Source organism: Macaca nemestrina, chromosome 14 (assembly GCF_043159975.1).
Source record: "Macaca nemestrina isolate mMacNem1 chromosome 14, mMacNem.hap1, whole genome shotgun sequence".
NCBI lineage: Eukaryota > Metazoa > Chordata > Mammalia > Primates > Cercopithecidae > Macaca > Macaca nemestrina.
This window is the reverse complement of record NC_092138.1, coordinates 48,732,958-48,754,226: the sequence shown is the minus strand read 5'-3', so window position 1 is coordinate 48,754,226 and position 21,269 is coordinate 48,732,958. Positions and strand designations below refer to the sequence as shown.

Below are 21,269 nucleotides of genomic sequence, written 5' to 3'. Positions count from 1 at the left end.
GAGGCCAGCATCATCCTGATACCAAAACCTGGCAGAGACACAACGAAAAAAGAAAATTTCAGGCCAATATCCCTGACGAACGTTAATACAAAAATACTGGCAAACCGAATCCAGCAGCACATCAAAAAGCTAATCCACCACAATCAAGTTGGCTTCATCCCTAGGATGCAAGGCTGGTTCAACATTTGCAAATCAATAAACGTAATCCATCACATAAGCAGAACCAATGACAAAAACCACATGATTATCTCAATAGATGCAGAAAAGGCCTTCGGCAAAATTCAAAAACTCTCAGTAAACTGGGTATTGATGGAACGTATCTCAATAAGAGCTATTTATGACAAACTCACAGCCAGTATCATACTGAATGGGCAAAAACTGGAAGCATTCCCTTTGAAAACCAGCAGAAAACAAGGATGCCCTCTCTCACCACTCCTATTCTACATAGTACTGGAAATTCTGTCCAGGGCAATCAGGCAAGAGAAAGAAATAAAGGGTATTCAGTTAGGAAGAGAGGAAGTAAAATTGTCTCTGTTTGCAGATGACATGATTGTATATTTAGAAAACCCCATTGTCTCAGCCCCAAAACTTAAGCGGATAAGTAACTTCAGCAAAGTCTCAGGATATAAAATCAATGTGCAAAAACCCCAAGCATTCCTATACACCAATATTGGAGAGCTAAATCATGAGTGAACTTCCATTGACAATTGCTACAAAGAGAATGAAACACCTAGGAATACAACTTACAGAGGATGTGAAGGACCTCTTCAAGGAGAGAACTACAAGCCACTTGCTCAAGGAAATAAGAGAGGACACAAACAAGTGGAAAAACATTCCATGCTCATGGATAGGAAGAATCAGTATTGTGCGAATGGCCATACTGTCCAAAGTAATTTATAGATTCAATGCTGTTCCCATCAAGCTACCATTGACTTTCTTCACAGAATTAGAAAAAACTACTTTAAATTTCCTATGGAACCAAAAAAGAGCCTGTATAGCCAAGACAATCCTAAGCAAAAAGAACAAAGCTGGAGGCATCGTGCTACCTGACTTCAAACTATACTACAAGTCTACAGTAACCAAAACAGCATGGTACTGATACCAGAACAGATATATAGACCAATGGAACAGAACAGAGGCCTCAAAAATAACACCACACATCTACAACCATCTGATCTTTGACAAACCTGACAAAAAGAAGCAATGGAGAGAAGATTCCCTATTTAATAAATGGTGTTGGGAAAACCGGCTAACCATATGCAGAAAACTGAAAGTGGACCTCTTCCTTACACTTTATACAAACATTAACTCAAGATGGATTAAAGACCTAAACGTAAGACCTAAAACCATGAAAACCCTAGAAAAAAAACTAGGCAGTACCATTCAGGACATAGGCATGGGCAAAGACTTTATGACTAAAACACCAAAAGCAATGGCAACAAAAGCCAAAACTGACAAATGGGAGCTAATTAAACTAAAGAACTTCTGCACAGCAAAAGAAACCATCATCAGAGTGAAAAGGCAACCTACAGAATGGGAAAAAATTCTTGCAATCTATCCATCTGACAAAGGGCTAATATCCAGAATCTACAAGGAACTTAAATTTACAAGAAAATACAACCCCATCAAAAAGTGGGTCAACAGACACTTCTCAAAAGAAAACATGTATGCAGCCAACAAACATATGAAAAAAATCTCATCCCTGGTCATTAGAGAAATGCAAATCAAAATCACAATGAGAGCCGGGTGTGGTGGCTCATGCCTGTAATCCTAGCACTTTGGGAGACCAAGGCAGGCGGATCATCTGAGTTCGGGAGTTCAAGACCAGCCTGATCAACATGGAGAAACCCTATCTCTACTAAAAATAAAAAAAATTAGCCAGGTGTGGTGACACATGCCTATAATCCCAGCTACTTAGGAGGCTGAGGTGGGAGAATCACTTGAACCCAGGAGGTGGAGATTGAGGTGAGCGATGATCTTGCCGTTACACACACAGTGAGATACTATCTCACACCAGTCAGAATGGCGATCATTAAAAAGTCAGGAAACAACAGATGCAGAGAAATAGAAACGCTTTTACACTGTTGGCGGAATTGTAAATTAATTTGACCATTGTGGAAGACAGTGTGGCAATTCCTCAGGGATCTAGAGCCAGAAATACCATTTGACCCAGCAATCCCATTACTGGATATATACCCAAAGGATTAATAAATCATTCTATAAAGGCACATGTACACGTATGTTTATTGCAGCAGTATTCGCAATAGCAAAGACTTGGAACCAACCCAAATGCCCATCAATGACAGATTGGATTAAGAAAAAGTGGCACTTATACACCATGGAATACTATGCAGCCATAAAAAAGAATGATTTCATGTCCTTTGCAGGGACATGGATCAAGCTGGAAACCATCATTCTTAGCAAACTAACACAGGAATGGAAAACCAAACACCGCATGTTCTCACTCATATGTGGAAGTTGAACAGCGAGAACACATGGACACAGGGAGGGGAACATCACACACTGGGGCCTGTTAAGGGGTGGAGGGCAAAGGGAGGGATAGCATTAGGGGTAATACCTAATGTAGATGATGGGTTGATGGGTGCAGCAAACCACCATGACACATGTATACCTATGTAACAAACCTGCATGTTCTACATATGTATCCCAGAACTAAAAGTATAATAAAACAAAAAACAATTAGCCAGGTGTGGTGGCGCATGCCTGTAGTCCCAGCTACTGGAAAGGTTGAAGCAGGAGGATGGCCTGAGCCCAGGAGGTTGAGACTGCACTTAGCCGTGATTGCACCACTGCACTCTAGCCTGGCTGACAGAGCAAGAACCGCCTCCAAAAAAAAGAAAAAGAATTTCAAAGTAAATAAGAGATCAAGTAAAATTTTCCTTTAAATACTTTAGGATTTGTTTTCTTAACTACAGTTCAATAATTGTTTTTTTCTTTTGCAAGAAACAGCATTTAATGAACAAATCTTGAGGTGCACTTGCTGAGTTTTGACAAAATCATGTGCCTATTTAACCCAAGTGCCTATGAAGATGAAGAACACTGCCAGTGCTCCAGGACGTTTCTGCATGCCCCTTCGCCCTCACTGCCTTCTCTCACTCTCAGTGGGAACCCCTGATCTGACTTTTTTTTCTCACTAAAGATTAGTTTTTCTGTTCTAGAAATTCATTATAAATTAAATCATAAAGTGTGTACTCTTTTGATTAATTCTTTCAGCAATTTTTTTTTTTTTAAATTTTAAGACAGGGTCTCGCTCTGTTGTCCTGGCTGGAGTGCAGTGGGGTGAACATGGCTCACTGCAGCCTCAGTCCTCTGGACTCAAGTGTTTCTTTTGCCTCAGCTTCCCAAGTATCTGGGACTATAGGCACATGCCACCACACCCAGATAACTTTTGTATGTTTTTTTGTAGATTCAGGGTTTTGCTGTGTTACCCAGGCTGGTCTCAAACTCCTAGGCTCAAAGGATCTGCACACTTTGGTCTTCCAAAGTGCTGGGATTACAGGAGTGCACCACACCCAGCCAGCAAAATATTCTTGAGATTCGTTTATGCTGTTGTGGCTGTGCAAGTGGTTCATTCCTTTTTACTGCTGAGTGGTATCCTGTTGAATGATAATAACACAGTTTATCTACTTTCCTACTGATGGACCACCTGGGCTGTTTCTCCTTTTCAGTTTTATGAATGAGCTTCTGTGAACATTCTTATCCAACTCTTTTTGTGAATATATGGTTTTTATTTCTTTTGGATAAACACCTAGTAATGGATAAGAAACCTCCATACTTTCCTAAAGTGGTTGTACTATTTTACATTGTCACCAATAATGTGTGAGAATTTCAGTTTCTCCACTTTAACAACAGTAGGTTTTGTTGTTGTTTTTCTTTTTCATTTTACCTATTCTGGTCTATGTGTTGTGGGATTTCATTTTGGTTTAAATTTGCATTTCTGTGATTACTAACGATGTTAAGCATTTTTGTATATGTTTGTTGGCCATTTGTATATATTTGTGATATGTATATTCAAATCTTTGCCTAGCTTTTCGGTTTTCTTTATTACTCCGTTGTAGATGATCTTTCTATATCCTGGATACCAGCCCTTTGCAAACATTGTGTCCAAGTGTGTGGCTTATCTATTTTCTCAATGATATCTTTCGATGAGTGGAAGTATTTGACTTTGATAAATGTCTAATTTACCAATTCCTTCCATTATGGTTATTACTTTCTGTGATCTAAGAAATCTTTGCCTTCTTTCAAATCATAAAGACATTCTCTTATATTTTCCTCTAAAAGCTTTATAATTCTAGCTCTTATATTTAGGTTTATAATCTAGCTCAAATTATGTATGTGTATGAGAGATAGGGTTGAAGTTCAGGGATTTGTTTTTAAATCCAGTTTCCACCTTTCGTTCATTTAGGAAGTGCCACACAGGACACATGTATAGGAATCTAGCTGGTGGTTTTTTTTCTCAGTTTGCAAGTTTGCTGCTGGGGCAGGCCGCAGTCCAGTGAACAAAACTGACCCTGACCCATCTATGAGCTTGCTCTGTTTTTGCATGCTTTCCGCAATCATGGTGCCCATCGTGTGCCATGCACTGAGGCAGTGGTACATGAACCCCCCGCTGTGGGGAAGCCAGACTCTCAGCAGGGGCTGCAAGTGTGTGGTGTGTGAGTGTGGGGAAGAGTAACATGAATATAGACTTGCCAGGGGGTCCAGGAAGACCTGGTAGGAGGGATTTTTGAAATCAAACTTCAAGGAAGTAATAGGGAAGGCTAAGAATAGGCTTTCAGGCAGAGTGTTCCCCGGGCCTCATAAAAAGGAGTAGTGCAGAGTTAGAACATTCCAGAGTTGCACCTTCCTTCCCCCAGAGGATTGGCTCCCCAAGAATTGAAAGAGTTGCAGACATATTTCTTTCTGTGTCTCCCTCTGAGGTGATGAGGCCATTGCCAAAATCCTATCCCATGCCTCCCAGGGATGCCTTGACCAATTGTACCTTCTTGAAGAGGTTTCTGTAATTAATCTAAATATTTTTTCACAGAAGAAATTCTTTTACCTTTTGATTGCCAAGGTGGGAGGGGCCGGAAGAGCCCATGAGGTGCTCTCCAGTAGCCACTGAACATATCCTTTGCTGCTCTCTCCCATCTCTTAGCTCTGGCTCTTGCTGGCATCCCTCCTGCCCACTCAGCCTGACGCCTGCTTGCCCATTCCAACAGGGCTCCTCTAATCAGCACCTGCCATCACCTGTCCTTAGCCTTGCATTTCTACTGATCAAAGTCCCAACACTGGGCCAGATGGGTCCAGCAGGGCCTCTCCTTGGCATTACTACTCCTGGAATCTAGTCTGCAACTCTTTAACATCTCCTTCAGCACACTCCCTAGAGTACCCTGTACACACCTTGAATCTTTTTTTTTTTTTTGACAGAGTTTTGCTCTTGTTGCCTAGGCTGGAGTGCAATGTCACGGTCTTGGCTCACTGCAACCTCTGCCTCCCAGGCTCAAGTGATTCTCCTGCCTCAGCCTCCCAAGTAGCTGGAATTACAGATGCCCACCACCACACCCAGCCAATTTTTGTATTTTTAGTAGAGACGGGGTTTCACCATGTTGTCCAGGCTGGTTTTGAACTCCTGATCTCAGGTGATCCACCTGCCTTGGCCTCCCATAGTGCTGGGATTACAGGCATGAACCACACCTTGAATCTCTTCCTAGCTTCTAGTCCTGCCTCGTGCTCTCTCTGTCTGTAGATGCCCTGGGTTGAGGCCAGCAGACCTCGCTCTGATTCTTCTCTCCCCTCTCAAGATGTCTCTTTAATATCATCCATCTGCCCTCTTTAATCATGCCTTCTTGCCAGTCCAGGCTCTTTCTCCACCAATTATTTTTGTTCATCAGAGTATTCCTATCTGTGAATCTGTTCCTCTATATTTGCAAGGTGATCTGATTTTAGTTCTTCCACCCACTACCCCATGATGACCACCCCAGAGTTAACATTTCTTGAGTACCTCCTGGGTAATTTCTTGCTGCTTTCACCACCAGATTTTTCAGAATCATGGTCTTTTGTCTCTAGCATCACTTCTTCAGCATTGAGTCCTTGGTCCCATCCCAGCTGCTCTACTAAAGCTGTTTTCTAGCCACCATATAAGATGTCTTTTTCCCAGCCCTCATGACTTTTGATTCTTCTGTGGCATCAAACTGTTGAACATGTAGAAGTCTTTTCTTTATTTGATCCCTGTGACAGAGTTTTCTTACTTTTTGTCAGTTTTCCCCCCAGAAACTTATTTTCCTTCTTTGCAAATATGGTTTCTCCAAGGTTTTGTTTTTATTCCTTCCTCTTCTGTTCTGGCAACTTCATTCATATGGCTTCATTGTTGTTCCAGATGTCTTCCAAACGTGTGATTCTACAAGTCGTCATGTTCAACAGCCTGTGGACATTTCCATCAGAATTCTCTTCTCTTCTCTTTCCCTTCCTGCACAGATTTTCACCCCACCCCCTAGCCTAACCCAGGGTTTTGGCAGGCGTGGCTTAATTGATCAAGGTAGTCTTTTTTCACTGAACCTGGTGGTAGCCTCTTAATCTTTCCAGCGCTCAGGCAGTGACTGCTAGTTGGTGTATCATTTGCACCTATTTGTTACATGTGTACCAGATAACCATTAAGGTTGCTTTTCTCTGACTTATATTTCAGGGGTTGGCCCTGCTTTCTGTTACCCAATTTCTAGTTGCCTGAGGGGTTAGTCCTTGTCAGAGGTTCTGGTTTACTTATTTATTTTCTTAGAGGGAGTCTCCCTCTGTCACCCAGGCTGGAGTGCAGTGTCGCCATTTCAGCTCACTGCAACCTCTGCCTCTCAGGTTCAAATGATTGTCCTACCTTAGCCTCCCGAGTAGCTGGAGTTACAGGTGCCCACCACCACACCTGGCTAATTTTTGTATTTTTAGTAGAGATGAGGTTTCACCATGTTGGCCAAGCTGGTCTCAAACTCCTGACCTCAAGTGATTAACCTGCCTCATCCTCCCAAAGTGCTGAGGTTACAGGCGTGAGCCACCACACCCGGCTAAGTTCTGGTTTATGATCCTTGATCATTTCACTGGCACCATGAGTGGGGTATAAGCCAGAGTTATTCAGATTTCTCATACTGTTCTGATTCTTTAAAGATCTTAATAGACAAGGTGTAGGTAGGAAGTGTGAGGTATCTTGCCTCAAGATTGCTGTAAAGTATATCTATGTCCAAAAGTTGTCTTAGTTTGCAATTCACAAAACTATTCTCACTTGTCCTTTGGCCTCCGGATCTATCATAAATAAAAGAGAACAACTTTTAGTGAATAAATATTTTAAAAGTTGATAAAGCACTGCAGGTAAACACAAATGTACTTTAGGAAAAGTGTGGGCTTTATTCTTTCCCTGAGGCTAATTGGATTGTGGGGTTGTTAAGACAAAACACCATTCCAGAGACATAGATCCTCCTTTGAGAAGGCCTTGCCTGTAGCATCCAGAGTTTTTGCGATTCCAGGCAGCCTAGAATCATTCTAAGCTATTAGCATGGAAGGATGACTTTTATGACTTGGTGTTTGGCGATCCTGGGTAGCTTCCCCTCTCCTAGATGGAGAATGTATTTTTTGCACTGCTTTCCTCCCTTGCACAGCAGCTGTGACAGGTCACAAGCTCTTAACTACTGGGTAAAAGGAAAAATGGGCTGCAAATCCTTTAAGAGTCTGAACTTTGGGTTTGAAATTGGATTGTAAGTGGAAGTCAGGCATGTGGGAGGTGATTGGGCCCTGGGGTGAAGGCTGCTGCTGACCAGCTGTGTGACCTTGGGCAGTAACTCAGCATCCACATCTGTATAATGAAGCAGTAGGGCTGGCTGGTCTCTCGGGTTCTCCTAGATCTAGCATTCCATTTTCTTTATTTCCCTGGTTATTACCACTGTTACTTTATCTAATGACACTCTTGTTTAAGCAGCAAAGAAAGTTCTGTAGGAAATCAGAATTTTAAAGAGGAGTGGAGTTATATCTATTTGTTGGTTTGTATTGGGATATTTTTACGCTCAGTGGGAAAGAGGAGAATGTCTTGGAAGATTCTGAGTGTAGCTGAGGGAACTTGGAAGGGCAGACAGACTATTTATTGATTGCCCTTAGGTTTATCAGAGCAGCTAGAAAAGAGATTTGGTACAGGCTGGCTCTCCATCAAGCCACGTTATGTACGGCTGTGATTTAAAAGCATAGGCTTTGAAATCAGGCTGACCTGGGCGTCCAGTCATGGCTTCATCACCTTCTGGTTATGTGGCCTTAAGCAGGATAATATCTTCTTAGCACTGGTTTTCCTATTTGTAAAATGGTGATGATAGTGCCTTGCCCATTGCATTGCTGTGAAGATTAGATGCAATAGTATACAAAACTCTTAGCCTGTGTGGTGCATGGTAATTGTTCCATAAATTAGCCTATTAATTACAGTGTGCTTGCTTTGGACAGGGCTAGGCATTTGAACTCCAGTACCTGGTTTCATCCACATAAGTAGAAATTGTTATCTGCAGATGAAAGAGGAGAAGATTGAAGTTCAGAGGAGTTAAGTGGCTTTCTCAGTGTTACGCAAGTAGTCAGTAGCAGAGCTAGGATTGTAAACCAGATCTTCCTGCCTCCGAGCCCCTTTCCACTATGCACCCTGCCTCCTCGAGTGAAGGAGAACCCTCTTCACTGCCCACATCAGGCTAGGCTCAGAAGGGGATCCAGAAGACTGGTGAAAGCAAGACAAGTCATGAGTATCCTACAAGATGCTGCCCTTTTTATAAATTAGATTCTAAAAAACTACTGAAAGTTCATATGTTTGAAAAGCCCAAAGTCATGTTATACCAGCCACTGTTCAAGCTTCCAGTTGGTGGCAGGGAGAATGGTCATGCGTTTGTTTTGATGAATAGCTTTGTTTGCAGCCAAGAAAATTCTTAACATGGAAGTTGAGACTGATCATGGTGCTTACACCCATAATCCCAGCACTTTGAGAGGCCGAGGCAGGAGGATTGTTTGAGCCCAGAAGTTTGAGACCAGCCTGGGCAACATGGCAAAACCCCATCTCTACAAAAAATAAAAAAATTAGCCAAGTTGGACAGTGGTGCATGCCTGTAGTCCCAGCTACTCGGGAGGCTGAGGTGGGAGGATTGCTTAAGCCCAGGAATTTTGAGGCTTCAGTGAGCTATGACTGTGCCACTATACTCCACTCCTGGTGACAAAGTCAGTCCCTGTCTCTAAAAGACACCACACACACACACACACACACACACAAGTTTAAAAGTAGAGGATCATGCAAGGCTGTGCAGTAGAAGAAGAGGTGGGGACATAATCCCATGCACACTCTGAGCAGAAGAGTCACAGCCAGTAACTGTGTCATGGGATCTTCAGCAGCTTTGTGGGGAGTCAGGGGTGGTAGTGGTAGCATTGAAGATGGGCCTTGAAGACAGAGAAAAGTGAGAGTGGCAGGAAAGTGAGCAGCTGCAGCTAGTGTTCCAAGTGCATAAAACTGAAACTTGGTGCTATAGATGGAGATGAATTAAGGAAGTCAGAAAAACTGCTTTATTTTTTATTTGTTTTAATGACTATGATTATGTCATATGAAGACAGGTCAGAGAGATTTTAAGGAAGAGATGGATATTGTATTAATCAACAAAAAATATTTTTTAGTGTCTTTATCTTTCCTACACTTTTAAAGAAAACTTCCAGTACCCAAGTGCTTGCGGTTCTTTTGTCTGTACCTTCGAATTTTAGATCTGCACTTTCCAATTCATATTTTTATGGCTTCATTGTTGTTCCAGATGTCTTCCAAACGTGTGATTCTACAAGTCATCATGTTCAACAGCCTGTGGACATTTCCATCAGAATTCTCTTCTCTTCCTTTCCCTTCCTGCACAGATTTTCACCCCACCCCCTGTCCTAACCCAGGGTTTTGGCAGGCATGGCTTAATTGATCAAGGTAGTCTTTTTCACTAAACTTGGTGGTAGCCTCTTAATCTTTCCAGCGTAGCGCTCAGGCAGTGACTGCTAGTTGGTTGCATTTGCACCTATCTGTTGTATGTGTTGACCATTTGGAATATGTCTGGTCTGAACTGAAAGAAATGTACAAGACATGTTGGATTTTGAAGTATAGTAAGAAAGTAAAATATCTCATTAATAATTTTTAAATGGATGTTGAAATGATATTTTAGGTATATTGGGTTAAACGAAACATTAATACATTAATTTCACTTGCTTCTTTTTACCTGTTTTAAAAGCTTTAGTTTTTTTAGAGATACTACGTCTCCCAGGCTGGAGTGCAGTGGGTATTCCCAGTCATAGTCATAGCACACTGTAGCCTTAAACTCCTGAACTCAAGCGATCCACCCTCCTCAGCCTGCTGAGCAGCTGGGACGATAGGCAGGTGCCACCATGCCTGGCTTTTTTTACCCTTCTAATATCGCTACTATAATAGAAAATTAAAAATGACATATATGACATGACTTGCATTGTATTTCCATTGGATGATGTTATTCTAGAGGAACATATTCTTCTTCTTCTTTTTTTTTTTTAACTTTTTTTTTCTTACCGGTGTACCAGTGCAGTTGTTACATTCTTAAAGTTCTGTTATCCATTCTAGGATTGCTTGAGAGTCATAGATGACTTGAGCTCATTGTATGTCAGGAAGTGTACCTGGTCATTTGGAAGTGATAAACACCTATCCTATATCTATGATTGGTTCACGTACACCATTCTGAACTTCAGATTTTTCATCTACATAACACAATGGAGATACAAGAACAGATATTCCCTATGCCCCCTTTCCATTTAAAAATTCTGTGATTCTAGGCTAGGTGTGGTGGCTCATGCTTGTGATCCCAGCACTTTGTGTGGCTGAGGTAGGTGGATTGCTTGAGCTCAGGAGTTCAAAACCAGCTTGGGAAGCATGGTGAAACCCCATCTTTACAGAAAATACAAAAATTGCCCAGGCATGGTTTTGCATGTCTGTGGTCCCAGCTACTTGGGAGGCTGAGGTGGGAGGATTGCTTGATCCTAGGAAGTTGAGGCTGCAGTGAGCTGTGATGGCACCACTGCACTCCAGCCTGGATGACAGAGTGAGACCTTGTCCAAAAAAAAAAAAAAAAATTCTATGATTCTAGCTTGGAGCCAATGCTCAGAATCAAGTATTGTTAATTATTTCTGGGTTCCATCGTAAGGTCTCTACTACTTTCTCTTCCAAGTATCAGAAAGTCAGTGTTATGTCCTTTGACCCCTGGGAATTGTGAATTCTTGAGTGGAAAGACTTTAGAGAGTTCTGTTCTGGTAGGCTAGATAAACCTCCTCTCTCCCTTTTCCTTCCTGGTCTATGGCTCCATCTGGGTTTGTTTGCGGGTGTACCTGAGCAAGGTGGTGAGGGGAGCTCTTGGAATGACACAAGTATCACAGAGCTTGAAGCAGTTTCAGTTCTTTGGATCACGGCTTCCAGGCTTCCTTTTAAATACCCTAGGCAGGGCAATTCTACAAACTTTCTTTAGATAGTAATTGGTTCTTAAACATTGAGAAATCTGTCTTTACCTTTTTGACTCTACTAATGTTAGAACGAATTATTTTCTGTTTCTTGATAACTTCTAGATATCTTTCTTTCAGCAGATCATCCTCTTATACACCATTCATCCATCTATTAAATACATATATAATATTGGCTAGCTTCCAAAACAAAAAGATGTCGGACTTGATCTTTATCCTTGAGGGATTCCTGGTTAATGAGGGTTGGGTAGATCACCAGTGAGAAGACATGGTGCTGGGTATCCTGAGAGGGGTATTCAGGGCGTTCATGGTGCAGGTAGGGAAAGGAGATGACTCCATGAGCACACTCAGGCAATGAAACATTTATTTTTGCATAAGAGTTTTTGATATTTCAAAGTGAGACAAGGTTTCAGTTAACCAGCAATAAGTCAAAGTCTGCTCTATAAATATGTTGATATGATTCCATTTAATGGAACATCAATGTCTGGGTAGAAGCTTGTTGCTCTACTGAAATCACCTTTCATGATGCCGATCATATTGCAGTATTTTGCCATTAAATGTATTTTTCTTTTGGAATAAATCCTTATAGTGTGTTACATTTTTTAAAAGTAACAATATGGAAAGGGGGTTATATGAAAGTAGTTTTACCGGTTTAAAAAACAGGGGCACTGAAAAGGGAAAATACCACTCTGCCTGTGGAGCCTGTTTTATTGTAAGTGCCTGAAACTAAGTTATCCTGAATAAAATCTTGACTTTTCTTTTAGAGTGTGGGTGAATAAAATATACATGCAGAGGTATTTTTGGTAGCCAGTGCTTCTTGGCTTTTGATTTGAGGTTTGTAGTAATCCTAAAAAGATAGGGTACTGGTTGGCTCAAATTGAGATCTCAGGTAGTTGGACCGATTGTGAGCACAGAAATGGCAATAATACTTAACATGTATCTACTGTGGGAGATGGGTTGTTTACTATGCACACATAACAATTTATCTCTTGAATGTACAAAAGATACTTTAAAGCACTCAATTTATGTGCCAACAATTAGGAGATATTTTATTAAAGGTGTATAACAGAAATACATAGCTTTGTACATTAAATGCCAAGAATGTGCATTCTGAAAAAGAAAAACCAAACTTTTACCTATTGTATTTAACATTGTGAAATTTAGATATTCATACTATAAGGACGGCATATTTGTGAAAGATTTCCTTGTCAATGATGAGGAATATCTAAAATATTTACCATGAATCAATACTGCTTTTACAATACAAATAAAAAGTAAATGAGGCAATTTCATGCCATCTTAAGGCATTTCTGATAACAAATCTATAGGTGAGAAGAAAATAAGTAGGGATATCTGTAATGGTACTTGTTAATATGCAATTCTAGCCATGTGAACAGTACAGGTGTTGATGATTTTTCTCTGGGGAGTAGATTGAAGAGAGGTACATAGTAACAACAGTGGTGGCAGTAATATTTATATAAAAGGTTGAACTTACTAACAGGAGCAGCATGCCAGCTGTTGCCTGGAAAATAGCTTTACATTAGAGCAGTGGGGAGTTCTTGGTTTCTTTCTCTGATTTTATCTCCCTTCCCCCATGTACTGCCCCAAAGTATTGCATTTTAGTTTCTGTGATTAAAAATCAGTTCAGTGTGAAAATGAGAAAACAATTCTATGCCATTCCTGAAGGTAGCTAAGTTGGAAAACACCAGCATGGAGTTTTTGCTGATGTGCTGGTGCCTAATGATGAGAGGGAGCCCAGCTGGATTGTGAAGATTGTATGTGGGCATATACAAAATTGATTAACTGCCTTCACTTAGTTTTTGACAGCTTTAACAGCTGCCTCAGTCCAGCTGTAAGTGGTAAGTAAGTAAGTTTCATTTACTACCAAGCATGTAAAATGGAAAAACTCACTATAAATTATAACTGCTAAATACTATCTATTTATCATTTGTTCAATTCATCCCTAGGCATAAATTTTATTTAATCATTCACTTATGCACACAGTCTTTCATTCAATAAATATTAACTGAATGTGCTAGTATACAGTAAATATTTACTGAATGAAAAATTCAGGATATGATACATAGAGATGTACATCATGTACAATGAACAGTGGACAAGGTTGAAAAATGTACAATGTACATGTACAGTGTAGCAGTGAACAAGGTTGATAAAGGCCCTGAGCGTGACAGATGAGACAATAAACAAACTCGCCAACAGACATGCCAGTCACAGGTAGCTGTAAGTGATGGGACAGGCACACGCAGGGTGATGGGAGAAAATATGTGCACACGCAGGGAAGATTGGTGGGGAGACAGGGTGCAACGGCGAGGTGGTTCCTGGGTATAAGATGATTGGGGAAAGTCTTTCTAAGGCTTGTAATAACTGAGGTGAGACCTGAAAGAATGAATGAGGGAGACTTTCGATGTGAAAGTGGTTTCACATAGTCGGTGGTGTTTGGTGGACTCAGAACTAAGGTGGTTTTGCTTTAAATGATGTCATTTGTGTACACTGATGATATTCTGAGTTGACTCAGGAGTCAACCAGTTAGAAAAGACACTGGCTGGCCCTATTGGAGAGCCTTAGAGCACCCTGTTGGGTCAGTAGTAAGCCCTGAATTCCTGGGCTGTTGGGAGACCTCAGGGGAGGACCTGAGACAGCTGGGTGGCACTCGGAGAGCTTGGGGACACAGCCATTTCTCTGTTATAGTATGGAATTATTTCCATGCTTACACAAGCAGTGTGGCATCTGTAATAGCTTGTGTGTAATTCTGTGATCCAAGGAATTTTTATTAACCAATTGTAGTTACAGACTACCTTTATATTCTGGCCACTTCACATAGTTTAGTGGAAAAAAGTAAGGGTTGAATTCTGGTCTTCAGTGTTGGCAGTCATATGATTTTGCAGTCTGAGTCACATTTGGCAGAAGTACTCTTATCAAATTGAATTTATTTCTCCCAAGAAGGTAATCAACCTAACTCTGTGTCTTTTATAGGCGGCATCACTGTCCACATCTCCCTACCAAGATTTATGATAAAACAGAGAAACCATGTCTTCTCTCCGAATATACCGAGAACTACCCTTGCTATCACTCTTACCTGCCCAGAGAGTCCTTCAAGCCAAGGCGGGAATACCAGAAAGGGTCTATACCAATGGAAGGCCTGACTACATCAAGGTGAGGGCAAACAGTGTTAATGTATGCAGGTACATACAACACTAATGTAGTAACATGCTGTGCTAACGTATAATATTAATGTGTAGTGCTAATGTATTAATATGCAGTATCAGCATGTAATATTAATGCCTTAATGTACTATGTCTCTGAGAGAAAATCCTGCATTTATGAGCCTTCTCAGTTTGTTCCAAATTTTCTGTTAAAGAGAAAGGATTCTTGCTTGCTGAAGTAAAGGGTGGGGAAAGGCTGGATTAATTTATATAATAAAGGATTGGAGGTTAAGAAAAATATTTAAGGGATGGAAAGAGTGGGGGATGTTGCTGAAAAGCAAGTTTTGGGCTTTGTTACATGAAAAGCTCCAGGCCAGCTTGGGTAGGTGGCGGGTGGTGGTGGTGGTGGTGAAAGAGAACTTGGCAATAGAGAAAAAGTAAGCTTTTTTTTCCCCTTAAGATTATGCTGTAAATTTTGAATTGGGGTTCTCCTGAATGTTCTTCAAGAAATGTGAACAAATAATGTTTTTCTTTTAAATTATTATTGACTCCCAAACTAAGGTTGTTTAGTTCTGTGCGGAGGCTGAGCCACACAGTTCAGTATATTAGTGTTGCAGAGGTGTTTGTACTGAGGGGGTGCAGAAAAGTTGTCAGTTCAGAGTTGTTCTACAGGCAAGGCTCTTGCAGATTCTGCTGTGGACAACTCAGTGAGTGACTTGTGACTGGTGATCTAGTAGAGCAGAAACATCTTTGAGTGCAGTTGGGAAGTCTCAGATTGTATAGTTTTGTCCTCAGCTGAGCCCTGAAAGATTGATGTGTTCTCTGCCTTCCCTGTTCTTCATCCCTGTAAAGGGCAGGGTTGCTGTGAGGTGGAGATGATGGTGAATGTTGACTGTTCCAGCACAGTGCTTGCACATCAGTGCCTCAGACTTGGTGACTTTTCTTCCTATTGTTCCCCTTTGGTTCATAATTTTGTGCTAGTAAAGGTCCCAGATGGTTTAGGTGAAGCAGAACCATTCTAATTCATTCTGCCTTCAGGTTTGCTCCAGAATAGGACTGGAAACATCTCTTGAGACTGTGAGTTGGAGGTACTCTTCTCTACACAACACTGCCATCTTCTAAATCCACAGGAAGTCCATGTCTGGGTAATGGGGTAGGAGCACCCACAATGGGAGAAATGGAGCCAAAGGATTCCTGAGCTTAGTGGAAACCACTGGACAGGGGCTTGAGAATGAGAGGGAGTTGAGGGCCTTGTCTGATGCTTGAGTTGAATCAGGCCACTTTTTAAAAATATTTTTTTTTAAACAAGGTTTCCTTCTGTAGCCATGGCTGGAGTGCAATGGTGTGCATCGCTCAGTGCAGCCTTGAATTTCTGGGCTCAAGTGATCCTCCCCGCTCAGTCTCCTAGTAGCTGGGACTACAGGCATGGGCCACTATGCCCAACTATTCTTTAAACTTTTTGTAGAGATAAGGTTTTGCTATATTGCTAAGGCCAGATGATTATGTTTATTCTAACCATTTATCTTAAATGATTTGGTTTAAACAGTGTTTCTGTTTTGGAACACTCTGGTTAAACAGAGTGTTCCAAATCATCTTAAATGATTTGGTTTAAACAGAGTGTTTCTGGGTCCTGATGTATTAAAACATTGTAGTTTATGCAGCTGTTTTTTCAACCTATGATTTATTAAACAATATGAACACTAAAGTTTGGGCTTCATTTTGCCAGGAAAACAGTATTCTTTGTCTCTGAGAATCTGAAGACCATAATAAGAAGTGTGAACCATTTCTGAGCATTGCTTTTGTTTTAGGAAGCCCTGGTCAACACCGAGTAAGAGTCCTAGGCACCTGTATAAGGGACATGTAATCAGTAGGAAAGGATAAGAGTAGTACTGAGGGGTGGCTTGCAAATATCTTGTTCGGTCTCCAGGGGTGGGTCTTTTTATCTCTTTATATCCAGTTTGCAGGAAATGAAGAACACTTTGTGAGATGTCTAGTTGGCTTCAGACATTGATATATTTCCTATTCTGAAAGTATAGACGGGGATGATTTGAAGGTTGGTTGGTGCAGGTTGCTTTGTTAGCTGCCCAAAGCTTAGGAGAATGAGGACAAACCCTTGGTCTAGGGCGGAAGCCCTGCCCCAGCACCTAGCTCTGAGGCCCCCAGATGCAACTCCAGATAGCCTCCCTCCTCCTGATGGTGCTTCGCTAAACAAAAACTTACCCTCTGACCTGTCCTAAATTATCCTTGCCTTGTGTCACTTACAACAATAAACATATCACCCAGAAGGCCCCTCTGCCTCTCCCGGAGCCAGAGTAACAATGAATATCATGTACCTCAAGTGTGGCTAAAGTAGGGGAAAGCAGACTGTGCAAGAATTTCCAAAATAAGCTGTTAATGAACATAAGGGTCTTAAAAAGAAAAAGTGGCAGGATCAAGGTTATACACAGGGAGGAAAAAGAGCAGATATGAATCTCTTTTTATTTCCTACCCTAAAAAGAGAAGTAAGGGGGAAATGAGTAGAAGACATCTGTGTTCTCTTTTCTACCACAATTTCATTATTTCTCCACCCTGTGCCTGCCATGACGGGCACTATTTTTCGTAGATTGAGAACAAAATTATGCCACTGTCAGGAAATGTAGGGAAGCTACCATCTGGTGTTTCCCTGGAGGCTTACAGGGGAAGGGATGCGGCAGCCCCGTGTCTGCATACCCCTGTGTCTGCACGGATTGTCGTCACCCCTCTGCTCTTAGAACTCTTATTACTGGAACATCCCACCCACTTCTTTATCTAAACATTGACCTTGCTTAGTTTCTGATGTTGGACGTGAGGCTCCCACCTGCTGAACGAAAAAGTCACGTGGTCCAGGGCTTTGCTGAGTTTGGTGATTAAGCCCAGACACACACACAAAAAAACACCTGGTTTCTGGAAAGGTTATCATCCCAGCGTGAGGCATGATTACAGCTGCACACAACTCTTACTGACCATAAATCTTGGGGATTTACAGCAGGTGCCATGAGGGGAATGCTTGTGATTTCCAGGCATTTTTAGTGTGAAACTCTTTCTTGCAGCCCTTGGTAATTCTCTGGTGTAGAATCTGCCTTTAGTTCAGATAGACCTGAGATCAATTTATGAGTAAGAGGTTTGCACTTCAAGCCTCATTTCCCCATCAGCATGGTGACATGTAAAACACTGGGACCCCAATTTGAGACATTCTGTTAGCTAAGCCAGCTCCCTAAAGATGGGCAAAATGAACAGCATCGGAAGAAAGAGGTGAGTCTTCAATGGTGTTGGACCTTTATCCTAAAGGGAGTGGGACCATGGGTAGAGTGGAATGGAGGCACAGAGTGAGGAGATAGAATTGAGTTCAGACTCGATGGGTGTGGCTGAAAGGCAGAGGGCAGGGAATTGGTAGCATCAACTCTATCACTTATAGACAAGACTGCTTGGTAAACCAAGGAGAGTAAGGGAGGGAAGAGCTAAGAGAGAAAGGGCATTTGGTATCCTCTCCAAAGGTCAGGAAAGAAACAAGAGAGTTAGTAGCAGGCTTGAGTCTTGCACTACCCATTGAATTTTGTATATATATATATATTTGTTCAAATAGATACTTGACTCTCCTACTCAGAGCTGTACCTCTGGGCATATACTTAGCCTCCATAGCCTGGGCCTGAGAATTAGTGTGAACACAATGCAGATAGAGTTCTCGGCACTGGACTTGCTTGGGCAATCTCAGAGCCTTTGAATTGTCTATGCTGTATTTCTGATTAAATTTGTAGACATTTTGGCCGTTATTTCTTCAAGTAATTTTTCTTTCATGGATGATCTATTCATTTCTTTTCCCCAGTCTTTTCTTCCCCTCCTCTGTTCTTCAGATTGGATAGTTTCTATTAATCTAGTTTAAACTTCACCAACTTTTTCTCCCTTATCTCCATTTTGTGATTTAAGCCCATCCAATGAATGTTCTACTTCACATATTTTGCAGTTTTAGAATTTGCATTTGATTCTGTTTTTATCTAGTTTCTATTTATTTTACCTGATTTCCTCTCTTTTAATTCATTATGGCCTTACTTTACTTTCCTTATTGAGCATGGTTTAAAAAGCTACTTTGAAACCCGTGTCAGCTAATTCCAATGTCTGGTCTGCTTGGAGTTGGTCTCCATAATTATCTTTTTTTTTTTTTGGAGCATGGGTCAGATTTTGGGTTGATTTTTGTACAGTAAGAATGTTGTTATGTTGTGGACACCTTAGATACTTGTATGCATTGCTCTAAAAAGTGTTTTTATCTTTAGCAGTCAGGTAACCTGATTTGATTTACAATGCAAATTCTGTGTCTTGGCTGGCAGCTCAAATCTCACTTCAGTTCTTTAGCTTGAAATCTACCCCATATATGTGAGGTCATGCAGAGATTTGGGCCCAGTTTATGTACAGAATTTAGGGCTTCCTGTCTTTGGCTCTCTCATTTCCAGGTTTCTTTACCATTTTCCAGCAACTGTGGTTGCCTCAAACTTGGTTCTCTTTTTTTTTTTTTTATGAGATGGATTTTCACTCTTATTGCCCAGGCTGGAATGCAGTGGCACCATCTGGGCTCACCGCAAGCTCCGCCTCCCGGATTCAAGTGATTCTCCTGCCTCAGCCTCCTAAGTAGCTGGAATTACAGGTGTGTGCCACCACGTCTGGCTAATTTTGTATTTTTAGTAGAGATGGAGTTTCTCCATGTTGGTCAGGCTGGTCTTATACTCCTGACCTCAGGTGATCCGCCTGCCTCGGTCTCCCAAAGTGCTGGGATTACAGGCATGAGCCACCATGCCCAGCCAGCCCTCTGGTTTTGTAGTCAAGAAAAGATAATCAATAGAGATCTGCCTTTTAGTTGCCCTGCCTGGCACAGAGTGGAGCTGACCTTTAGGCTAGAAGCTTTGAATCTTAAATAGTTAATGGAAAATTAAGCAATGAAGCCTCAAACAGTGCCATTTTCTGCTTCCACCTGTTGGCTCTCTCCAGAATCCACCTTTTTAGAGCTTTAACGTCATTTGAAATAGTTTGTCTGGAGTTTATATGAAGTGGTGACAGATATTTGCCTCAGCCTTAGTAGGAGTTGAGGGGCTCAGAGGGCAGAGGAGAAGACAGGTGCTATTTAACTTGGATGCTGGAGTGCATGGGCTTGGAATCCCATCTGTTATAGTGAAGGTAAGGCAGACTCTGTGTCCCATAAGGACCAGGGGCATGAATCAAGCCCTGTGATTCAGCCAAGGATCTTTTGCAGCACATTGGGATGGACTCCCCAAGCTGCCTAGGATGGGAGAATGGTTTCTCTAGAAGTGTGCCTTTTGACATTGGGAAGTTTGAGAATTACCTGTAGAAGTGACAAAGTCAAATCAACTGACAAAGAGCAGAACCCCATGGAGGAGATGGAGAAAAGATCATGAGGAGTGGTATCGCAGAAGTCAAGGGAGAGAGAATTGAAAAACTGAGTGAGAGGATGGATGCTTTGAACAAGCCCAGTGGGATAAGGATGAGAAGCAGCGGTTGGGTCTGGAAAACAAGTGATGCTTGGAGTATCCAGGAGTTAGGGGAATCAGATTTGATGGGTGGGACATGAGGAGAGGAAGGCAAGTCTGTACTTGTAGACAACACTTTCCGGAAGAGAGAAGGGAAAACCGGAGGAGAATGGAGCCCAGTGAGGATTGTGTCTTATTTTGCTCTTTACCTTTAAAGCTGGGAGATAACACTCAGTGGAGAAAGGAGGCAGTAGGGAGGAAGAGAGAAAAGCATGGCCTAGGAGATGGTCTATAGATGAGGTTCCCGAGAAAGAGGGCAGGGGTGAGAGAGGTTGGCTTTGGCCAAGAGGAGGAACTCCTTTTAAGATGGATTCCATTTTAATATAATTGATTACTTGGATACACTAACAAATCTTGAAGTTTGCATAAATAAACATTAAAAACAGGTTTTAAAAATGTGATGCATGGCCCTTTTGTCATGGTGAAAATCTTCATTTCCCACTGCAGGCTCGGGACCCTAGCTCACTGTTAGGTTATTTCCTCTTTCCTTTTGTCGGAGTCTTGTCAAACACCTTTCTTCAGCTTTGCCAAATGATTTGAAGTCAAGTTGTTATGACTTCCCCAGCAGGACCACTCCAACCTTTCACTTAACTCTGAGTTTAACTCTTGGCCTTCCCTACTCTATAACTTTTATAGCTACTTACCAAAAAGAAACTTACTTCTCTCACCAGTTTCTTTTTCTTGGTTCACGTCACATGTGCACAGAGACTGGGAAATGTACCACAGAAAGAGAGGGGAGATCCAGTGTTCTTAAAAAGAAAAGCTAGTTAGTTTGAGCAATTCTGGGAAGACTAAAATATAGACTTTTCTTTTACGTGAATTTAAAAGCTATAAGATTATGTGTGATTGGGGACATGCAGTTATGTTGTGGTTAATGACAGGTTTCAGTGAATGTTCTCAACATAAAAACATAATGAGGAAACACATAAATTCTGATTAAATTCACTCCTAAGCCACAGTAACTATGTTTAGGTAGGTTATAAAAAAGTCAAACTTTAAAATTTTTCTTCTCTTAAGAAGTAGATATTGCCTCCCCCCACCCCCCCGTAGT

General features: G+C 41.5%; 1 protein-coding gene across 6 annotated transcripts in view; it reads left to right on the top strand.

The window, feature by feature from the left end:
• Positions 1-21,269, top strand: part of LOC105489062 (stabilizer of axonemal microtubules 1) — a 120,338-nt gene that overhangs the window by 83,238 nt on the left and 15,831 nt on the right. For all 6 annotated transcript variants that reach the window (XM_011753694.2, XM_071077842.1, XM_011753698.2 and 3 more), the window contains one exon: positions 14,497-14,676. In XM_011753694.2, the coding sequence (XP_011751996.2) occupies positions 14,654-14,676 (23 nt within the window). In that variant the 5' untranslated portion in view covers positions 14,497-14,653. The remainder of the gene's footprint in view (positions 1-14,496; positions 14,677-21,269) is intronic.